Raw genomic sequence first — 10,328 nt, forward strand, 5'->3', positions numbered from 1 at the left:
CACGTAGCTAGGTCATTAGCACACGCACAAACGAAACAACCAGCCGCCGGCGTCTTCGATCGTAACTAGCACAACTCGCGGAGGCACACGAATACGCACGCGATATTATGGCCACGGGAGCGTGTCGCTCCCGTTTGATTCCTTTGTATCGATCTGATTCAAGTTACAGGGGTATACCTACGTATATATAGCAGCTAGGATCAAACACAAGCAAACCTACACGGCTACAAGTTCTAATCCTAGTATACTACGTGGTGACTTGCTCCTGTCCAAACCGGACTAGGACTACTCATCGTGGTTAATTCCAACAATCAGCCCCCTAAACACGATGTCCTCACTTCATAGCTTGAGCACCGATCCTTTGCCGCATCTTCACGAACTTCTGTCGTCCCAAAGATCCAGTTAGGATATCTGCAAGCTGGTCGTCGGTGCAAACATAGTTGATGTCGATCTTGCTTTCTTCCACACATTCCCTTAGATAGCGATATCTCGTATCGATGTCCTTGCATCGAGCATGATGCACTGGATTCTTCCACAGAGAGATTGTAGAGTTGTCATCAACATTGAGCACCACTCGTTCTGGTTCCTTACCTGTGAGGTCACTGAGTAGCCTTCCAAGGCACACGCCTTGACACACCGCGGTTGCAGCTGCAATATACTCCGCTTCATGAGATGATAATGCGACCACCTTCTGTTTTTGTGATAGCCAACTCACTATGCTTTCTACCAAGAAATATGCCACGCCCGACGTACTTTTACGGTCGTCCACATCTCCTGCCATGTCGCTATCACTGTAGCCAAGTAGCTCCACCATCTCCTTCTTCTTCTTTCTCAAATAGACACAACCGAAGTTTGTTGTCCCTTTGATGTACCTGAGTATATTTTCCACAGCTGCCCAATGCTCCATCGTGGGTGCTTCCATGAAGCGACTCACCATGCCAACGGAATAGGCCAAGTCTAGTCTTGTATTTGTGAGATACCTCAACCTTCGGACCACGCTTCTATACTCCGTTGCATCAACCGCGCGTGCTTCACTTTCCTTGCTTAGCATAAGACGAGGCTTCATCGGAACATGACTTGGATTGGAATCTTTCATGCCACAACTTTCAAGTACCTTCTTTGCATAGGCCTCTTGGCATATTGTGATCGCCTCTGGCTTTTGTTGTACCTCGATTCCAAGGTAGTAACTCAAGAGCCCTAGATCAGTCATGTTGAATAGCTCCTTCATTTGTAGCTTGAAGTTGGCAATCACCTCTTCGTCTGCTCCAGTTATCAAAAGATCATCCACATAGATGCCCATTAGTAGACGATCCTTGCCTTCACCTTGCTTGTACATTGCATACTCTGGTGGGGCTTTCTCAAATCCAAGAGAAATCAATGTACGGTCAAGCTTAATATTCAATGCCCGAGGAGCTTGTCGTAGCCCGTACACCGCCCTGTGTAGCTTCAATACCTTGTGCTCCTCTCCTTCTTGGATGTACCCCGGTGGTTGCTTCACATACAACTCTTCTTCTAACTCACCAGTCAAAAACGCATAGTCCACATCCATATGATGTATCCTCCAAGATTCTTGAGCCGCGAGAGCTATAAGTAGCCTCACCGTGTCCATCCTTGCAAGTGGAGCGAACACTTCTTCGAAGTCCATACCTTGGTCTTGCACGTTTGGTTTAGCCACGAGCCTTACTTTATGCTTCACCAAGTTCCCTTTGGCATCCTTCTTGACTTTGTACACCCACTTGAGCTCTATGGCATTATGTCCGTTGGGAAGATTCTCGATCGCCCATGTATCATTGTCTCTGATCGATCTCAACTCTTCATCCATAGCACGACGCCAACACTCCTTCATATTTGTGACTTCAAAAATTTCTAGTTCCTCGATGTGCGAACTTCGTTCACCTTTACTCTTCATCTTCATCGAATTTATTTGAAGCACTTCTTCTGAAGAGATGTCCAAGACACGTCGTTCCTGTGCTATTGGAGAAGACACTTCTGCTTCTAAACTTGCCAAAGTTTTAGTTTCTGGCACACCCAATCTTTTTCCTAGGCTTTTAAGCCCATCACTTTTTTCTGGACCGTTCTCATTCACTAGTCCTCCACGTGATGATGAACTCCCACCTGCAGTCTTTTCTGAACCGAGTGCATCTTGCAAATTTACTGGGATTTGCACCCCTTCTCTCCATGATTGGCCACCACGTGGTGGTGATTTTTCCAATGGAGCTGTAGTATACGACTTGTAGTGGCCACGTCCTTCTGGCCTATCAGGAGCAGCACTAGTCCGTGCACCAGCTCCGATGCTGCTGCTGCCCACGTGCATGCATAGCCCCTCGTCGGCCACCTGCTCGTATGCGGCACGCACGACTTCCTTTACAGACGGACTAGCTGAAGCTGACGCATCACCACTCGTGTCTTGGTCTCCTGGCACACCTGGCACGCACCTGCCGCATACGACGTTCATGCTGTTCGTTGCACCACTTGACACTGTGTATGTGTCATGCTTGTCTGGCCCGAGTGTAGCTTGCCACATATCGTGGTCATCTGGCGCCACGTCATCGCCTGGGTCTAGCGTGATCACACCGTCACGCCTTGCTTCATGGTCTTCTGGCGCCATGACTTCGCTTGGTTCTAGAGCAACCACACCGTCACGCCCTGTGTCCTGGTCTTTTGGCGCCACGACTTCGCCTGATTCTGACGTGACCACACTGTCACGCCTTTCGTCATGGTCTTCTGGCGCCACGACTTCGCCCGTGTTTACTGACGTAACCACACTATCACGCCTTTGGTCATAGTCTTCTGGCGCCACAACTTCGCCTGGGTATACTGGCGCGGATGCACTCACCGGACATGTGTCCAGCTGACCAAGATCATCTGGATCCTCCTCGTCCACTAGCTCACACATCAGCATCATATTCCCGTCGTCTCCTTCCTCGGCCATGAGTGCCTTCTGCTTCGGTGCTTCCTCACAGTCAGCCTTGAAGTGACCGAGGAGGCCACACTTATAACACCTTACTTTTCTGATGTCAAACTTCCTCCTCGGTGCTTCAGGTGCAGCCTCGTCGTCCGTGTCGGCGAAGCTCTTTCTCGCCGAGTGCTGCTTCCCTTTCCCCTTCTTCTTGCCGCTGCTCGTGGATCTGCCTTGCTTTTCTTTCAGCAGGGCGGTAAATTGCGCCTTTGTCAACATCAGGTGCTCACTCGCCTCCGCGTCGCCGAAACTGAGACGAATTCTCTTGTCGTGTGCCTTGAACCTTCCGACGAGATCCTCGACCGTGAGAGTCTTCAGGTCGAGACATTGCTGGATCGACGTGACGATCTGAATGTAGCGTGCCGGCGCGGCGCGCAAAAATCGCCGGACGATCGCAACTTCTTCTAGGGTTGAACCATAGCTGTGTATGCCATTGACGAGGGTCTTGAGACGGGCGGCAAACTGATCAACCATCTCACTTTTATCCATCTTCAGGCACTCGTAGCTTCTCATCAGGGACTGAAGGTGTGCTTCCTTGACACGGTCATGACCCTGGTGCAGGATCTTGATGGTCTCCCATGCCTCCTTCGCCGAGTTCTTTCCGACGAGGTGTTGCAGCACATCCTTCGGCATGGCAGAGTAGATCGCTGTTAACGCCTGACGATCCTTCCGGTACTTCGCCACGCCCTTTGCGTACTCGGCGCCGCCGGGATCGACGGCTTCCTAGAACTCCGCTCCCTCCATCCCGACCTCCAACATTCAACAAGGGCTTTGAAATCCTCAACATCTCCTACGAGGAACTCAGCTTGCATGTTGTCGATCTGGGCAAGCTGAACGTGCTTCAGGCCAGCAACAGCTGCCGTGAACCATTTTTTAATACCTCAGACAAGCTGAACCGCCCGTTCAGGATCAACCCCGTCAACCTGAACCTCATCTTGTACAACTGCACGGACGAGGCAGCGGCGGCGGCCTTGGCACGTCGGGACAGATACCTGGTGCCAACGAGCATGAGGTGTGGGAATGAGTGGGAGGTGCTTGCCCGCGCAGGAGTGCCTCACGACGCCACCGGGAAGTACAGAAATTACACTCTGGAGGGCTGCGCTGCGGTCGTGGTGCCGGTGCCGGGCTCGTCGGCCGGGGCGAACGCGAGCGACTATGAGCAGTTCTTCAAAGATGGGTTCCTCTTGACATGGGATCCCCCGCTTTCACGTAAGTTCACTCGTCAGATCATCTTTCAATTAGTTCGTACGTGAGCTAGGCTGCGCAGTGCCTAATTGGCTAATTTGTTTGGATTTCCTGTATCGAACAAGCAATCAATCAGATTGTAACATGCTGGTTTTAGTTAGATATTTTACGGATCACCCCTTCTCTTTGCTTTGAAGTGGTTAACTAATGCTCAACCACGATTAATTACTGGAACTCATGACTTGCATTACTTTAACAACTTATTATGTCAAGAAAGCTGAAATGCCGATCCTTAAAGGTGAAATGCTGAGAGAGAAATTTCGTACCATGGCATTGCTGCGTGCAGAGCACACAATCCTTGGGCCGTCCATGTCGCTACTGTCTGTAGAGCTGCATATCAGACTCAGTCCTTGGGTCCATCTCTATTCCACGGTTGGCGGTCACATCGTATCACACCATCTCATTAGTCAAGACTTATCCCATGGGTTCTGCAAAAAAGACAGGCCCAGTGCATAGAAGCTCCCACACAAGGTAGGGTCTGCAGAACTAATTATTTTCTTTTGAAAAATCATCGCTCAGCCAGACAATTCCTTCGGACTCTGGCTGTCCCCCACCTCCATCTATTTGTCATTGCTTATATATCGACCACCCAATTCATCACACGGTCTCCAACTTTTCCAAATGTACCCAATCAGCTTGTTGCTGTTCCTGTCTGTATGTTCCGCTTACATCGCAGACATTGGACCAGGTGTGCAGGCACAAGCAGCCTGCCGACCTGAGAGATGTGGCAACCTGACCGTCTCATCCCCATTTGGCATCATCTCGGGGCGGAGCAGAACAGGTGCGCCCAACTTGGGTTCCAGGTCCACTGCATCAACTACGAGGATCTCATCAGCGATGGCTTCCTCCTAACATGGCAGCCGCCAAATTATGGTAGTGTTAAGCTCACTCACCCTTGTCAGTCGTCAAATACTTCTTGGCAGCAACTAGGCACCGGGAAGTAGATAAGTACCCAGGATTGAAGTTGGACGCATCGACATGACAATTTTGCCCACTTAGATAATCAAAATTGCCTGCCGTTGGCGTAGAATCCCCAGTTTCAAACAAGCAGGAGCACAGTAGAAGACTTGATTAGAAATGACAATACATTTAAACTGAGTAGTGAGACATGGAATCCCCCAACGAAAAGGTGAGAGATGTGAGACCTGTGACCGTCTGTCATTGCTAGTGGCAATATGGCACCGTCTGTTCACCTGCGTCTCAGCATCAGCCAGTCCCTCCATGGAGTTCGCCTGCCTCTGCCCCTATGGCATGCTGCCGTCACATGTACATAGAGATGTGAGACATGTAAGCCTCTTAATTAATTTCCATCGTCATTATAAAATTTAAATCCCAGGACATAGAAATATACTAATGCAAAATGTGATGGTTAATTTCAATGGTCAATAGCACTTGGTCAAGCTTTAGTCTACGGGCGGCAGTCACACCGCGTCCCACCCCTTGTGGCCGACAGACTCTTATACCTCATTTCCGTTCGGCTGGACAATTTACTCTTTTGAAAACTCCATCCGCTGTTGAATAATCAACCTGTCGAACGCAAGAATTTTGCTCACTTAGATGATAGAAATCGCCTGACGCTGGCCTAAAGTCACCAGTCTCAACCAAGCTGGAGTATTATTTCAAAACATGGTTTGAAATGATATACATTTAAAATGATTAGTGATAAATGGATTCCTCCAAAGAAGAGAAGTGAGAGATGCCAGGCCTGTCACCGTCGGTCAATGGTAGTGGGAAAATGGCGGTCCTTCCAATCTGTGCACTCCACACAAAAATATTTGACCGATCAAGGTTTTGAAGTCATCGGAAAGTAGTGAAGGACAATGATACTTCGACCGTGGACGGGTCCAGCAATTGTTAGGCCGTGTTTGACCGTGGAAGATCCTGCAACTGTTGACTGACTCCTTATTACCTTCTCACCAGTCACCACTCATCTAATTTGCAAGAAGAGCAAGCAGATGGATCCCTTTCACGTCCCTGCAGCTGCAGCTGCCATCTTCTGCTCAGCCATGCTTCTCCTCACTCTCCTCTCTGGCACCACCACAAGCGCCCAAAAGACCACAACGCCCTCGTTAGCGTCAACGTCCTGTGAGCCGGCGGCATGCGGTGGCCTCCGCATCGCGTACCCATTCTGGCTTAGCGGCACCCACCCGCCGGAGTGCGGCTACCGGGCCTTCCAGGTCACGTGTGACCGCAACGGCACGGCCTCCCTCGAGAACTCCATCTGGGCGTACCAGATCTTGGAGATCTCTTACGATGACAACACCTTCAGGGTCACCAACCACGATCTCTCCGACGGCACCTGCGACATCGAGCTCCAAGTGAATGCCTCCTCCGACCTCGGCCTCGCGCCCTTCGGCATCAGCCCCGACAACCAGGAGCTCTTTTTCCTCAACAACTGCACTGACTTGCAGGCACGGTAGCCGGCGCCTACGTGGGCGCCCGTGAAGTGCGCCAACGAGTCGCTCAACAACTCGTTCGCGTGGCTCGCCGGCGGATACAAGCCCGACAACAAATGGGCGTTGGTGCCGGGGAACTGCACGGTATCGATGATGCCGGTACTGGGCTACAAGGGGGCGGCCGGGGCGGACTACCAGCAGCTGATCAAGGGTGGATTTCTTCTTAATTACACGGCCGGCGACTGCACGGTGTGCATGGACAGCGGTGGACTTTGCCGGATCAACACCACCTTCGATATCTTTGAGTGCCACTGCTCCGACGGCGTGTCCAACCTAATCGTCTGCGGTGATCAATTTATCTCCCCTGCAAAAGAAGTTTATCAATTCATCTCGTTTTAACCTCATTTTAAATTACTACCTCATATATATGCCAGTATACTAACCCAAACGAGTTTTAACTCATATACAACAGCCATGCCATGTAGTTAAAACCCACGTTCAAAAAATAATATAATTTAGTACTTCTACATTGACTTACTGCTGAGTTCCGTATGTGACCCGGTCACTAACCATTTTAGTCCATGAAACATGAATTAATGAGCAGGGTTTTCTATTTCAGCCCAAATATTTGTATGTAGAACTTAAGACTATTGCAAAATTTAATCCCAAGACATAATTACCTCTAACGACAGTTCAATCCCAGCTTTAAAGATATTTTTTTGAAACAACGGTTTAAAGAATTTTGATTATTTTTTGTGTGTAAAGACTTTGAATTTCATACTACATGTATATTCATAAGTTTATATGATTCAGTCACTTAACCAGTTTAGTCAGCGAGGATTCATTGGATAATTACTAGTCCTCGAGAACAAAGACTAGAATAATGATTATTTGTCCGCAATTTACTATAACATTCCATCAAATTTTGATAAGCTTTGACTACAATTTCCGGAAGTAACCACAGAATTTATTAAAATTCAGTCATTTGGCGAGGAGCAAAATGTTTCTCTATTTGAAATTTTAAACCCTACCAATTAAGTCTCACTCTTGTCATTGTCAAAATATTGGTAAGATTGACGAAATATCATTCTTCCGCTCATTTTCTTTTTTCTTCTCCTTTTTCCAAGTGATTATCTAGTTGGCAGTTTACATTTCTCACCAAAATCTCACTTGTTCCTTCTTTCTGTCCACCAATTATCTTGTGTTAGTCATAGCGAGCTCACCAGGATTATATGCAGAGCCGTCTTTGACGCATGTTACCTGTCCACTATGGAATTCAATGTCAACATGCTTACCATTTTCCTCTCCTCCAAAATCCATTGAATCTTGTCAGGGTTTAGGGTTTACACGGGCAACAACATGTGCGCGGGACATCCATATTGTGTATTCTTTCCGGCTCTGTGGCACGTACCTTCCCCAGTGTAGCTACCATACCTCCCAGTTCACCCACGACAACACCGACAAGGCCTCCCTCTTGATGAGATCCTCATCATGCATCTGGCGGATGCAGAGGTCGGGGGTGATCCTCCTTCTCAAAAAAAAAATTCTCCTACCCAGCAAATTCCTTCCGTGTCACCAACCTCTAGCTCTCTAGCAGTGTGTGCGACATCGAGCTCCGCGTGGACACCTCCTCTGGTCTCGGCCTCGCATCAGCGCTGCCAACCAAGATATCTTCTTCCTCTACAACTACGCCCTGCATGCACGGCCGCCTCCATTTACACGGGCACCCACGAACCATGCCAGTGGATCCAACACCAGTCACTCAATAACTCATTTGCACGGCTTGCCGGGCCATACAAGCCTGGCGACATTTGAAGGCCGGTACAGGAAACTGTACGTTGCCGATGATGCCAGTGCTGGGGTATGAGGGGGCGGCTGATGAAGTTAGGTTTCTTGTTGAGTGCATGGCCTGCAGCTGCAAGGTGGGCATAGAGAATTTGCAAGATCAATATTGCCGACGATATCTTCAAGTGCCACTGCTCCAGCAGCATGTCTTTGTCCATCATCTGCGGGCGGGGTTCACATATGTATATAATAGTGACAGTGAGTATGATCATAAAAAAATGATACACTGCTGAAGTTCTGTAGATTAAGTAGTCTTCGATTTTAACGCACTAAGTTGAGGGGATTTACAAGAATAATGAATACACCATGCGGGCTAGTAACTGTAAACGGTTTCCTTTTATCTCCTCTTGGTATGGCTGGTTTACTCTGTTTTTTAGTTTGTCGAAAAAACTCTGTTTTTTAGTTAGGGGGTTCAGATCGTTTTTGTGAAGTATTTTGTAGCACCATTTTAAGCTCGTACGTGTAAGTTGCAGTGTTGATTATGGGGTCTGGAAAAGGTTTTCCGGTGGTAATACCTGATTGAACCTTTTGGGCCGATCACAAAATTATGTCTTATCTGTTTAATTGAATAGATGAAATTGGGGGCAGAAGCTCATTAATTCTAAGAAAAATCATGCGCGGACCTGCTAATTACTCCCTCCGTCCGGAAATACTTGTCGAAGAAATGCAGAAAAATGGATGTATCTAGAATTAAAATAGTCTAGATACATCCATTGCTCCGACAAGTATTTCCAGACGGAGGGAGTACTACACTATGGATATTAAATGCCTGCTAGTGTAAACTCAACAGAAGGCATGCCACCGGTCTAGTTCTGTAGCACAAGCAAACACTCTTCAGTTTTCCCATACTGGGGTTTATGCTGCTGGTAAATAGTATATTTGCGGAAATTTTTACAGAGCATGCATGTTCCTGCTAATTTCCATGTAGATTTAAATGTACCGTCCAATGCAATGTCATTTGAAAACATACTTATAAATCAGAATTACGTGATCGCTCATATTGGCTAGTAAATCTACACAGGCCTATAGCTTTTTTTTTTGTTGAATCTATATTTGATCGACATAGTTGCTCTATCAAAAAGATGTCAGATATGTAGCCCATATGTTCTATTGTTCTTCACTATCTTGCAATGTGTTTATTTTTGTGGGTACTTCATGGGCAGAATATTGAAGATCTATACACCATTCTGGTCTTTTCTTAAAATAAAAACAACCTATGTAGTACTGTTGGACAACATTGCATTTACTCGTAAATCTGTTATATTCTAGGTAGCAAAGGGACGAGTGGCAAGAAGATTATGCTACTAGGTATGCTCAAACTTTTGCCATTCTCTATGTAATGATTTAAATATTAGTAGTTCACTAGCAGCGATTTGTATGTTGAATTAGTACCTTAAAAATGTATCATCTATGTAATCATTGAAAATTGATTCTAGAATTAGATATTGGAGGATTATGTGAAAACGTCGAAAACAATGTACAAATATATGTTACAAAGAACTTTGAGACGACTATTATTGGAGGATTAGAGTTTTTTAAACATGTCAACTTTTAATTTAAACACAAATTCATTCAAAAAAATGATGCATCAGAGCTATGTAGAGCCCTGGTATGTGCTCATTGTATTTATCTCCACTTGATGCTTCATTGTGAGTTAATAAATTCCATCCTTTGTCGAAAGATAACCTAGCCTCTCACTTTAAACGGATCTTCTCTCCTTTCGATGCCTCTGAAATTGTCAGGATAAGAATACCAAGGATTGTGTGGCTTGGCACCAGTGGCGGAGCTTGAGCTGAAATCATGGGGGGGCCATGGGTTGGGGGAGCAAACATAATTTCTTTTGAATGATTTTGGTGGATAAATAGTCCTAATACTAAGGTATA

General features: G+C 47.0%; 2 protein-coding genes across 2 annotated transcripts; one reads left to right on the forward strand and one right to left on the reverse strand.

Annotated features, from left to right (window-relative positions):
• Positions 1 to 334: 334 nt before the first annotated feature.
• LOC123068452 (secreted RxLR effector protein 161-like) lies at positions 335 to 949 on the reverse strand. Its single transcript, XM_044491036.1, has one exon. The coding sequence runs from the start codon at positions 935 to 937 to the stop codon at positions 335 to 337; it is 603 nt and encodes a 200-aa protein (XP_044346971.1). The 5' UTR covers positions 938 to 949.
• A 5,208-nt stretch (positions 950 to 6,157) lies between these two features.
• LOC123068455 (LEAF RUST 10 DISEASE-RESISTANCE LOCUS RECEPTOR-LIKE PROTEIN KINASE-like 1.2) lies at positions 6,158 to 8,565 on the forward strand. Its single transcript, XM_044491039.1, has one exon. It carries the CDS (start codon positions 6,160 to 6,162, stop codon positions 6,622 to 6,624), a length of 465 nt encoding a protein of 154 aa, XP_044346974.1. The 5' UTR covers positions 6,158 to 6,159; the 3' UTR covers positions 6,625 to 8,565.
• The last annotated feature ends 1,763 nt before the right edge of the window (positions 8,566 to 10,328 follow it).

The sequence above is a fragment of the Triticum aestivum genome, chromosome 3B, assembly GCF_018294505.1.
Source record: "Triticum aestivum cultivar Chinese Spring chromosome 3B, IWGSC CS RefSeq v2.1, whole genome shotgun sequence".
In the NCBI taxonomy this organism is placed as follows: domain Eukaryota; kingdom Viridiplantae; phylum Streptophyta; class Magnoliopsida; order Poales; family Poaceae; genus Triticum; species Triticum aestivum.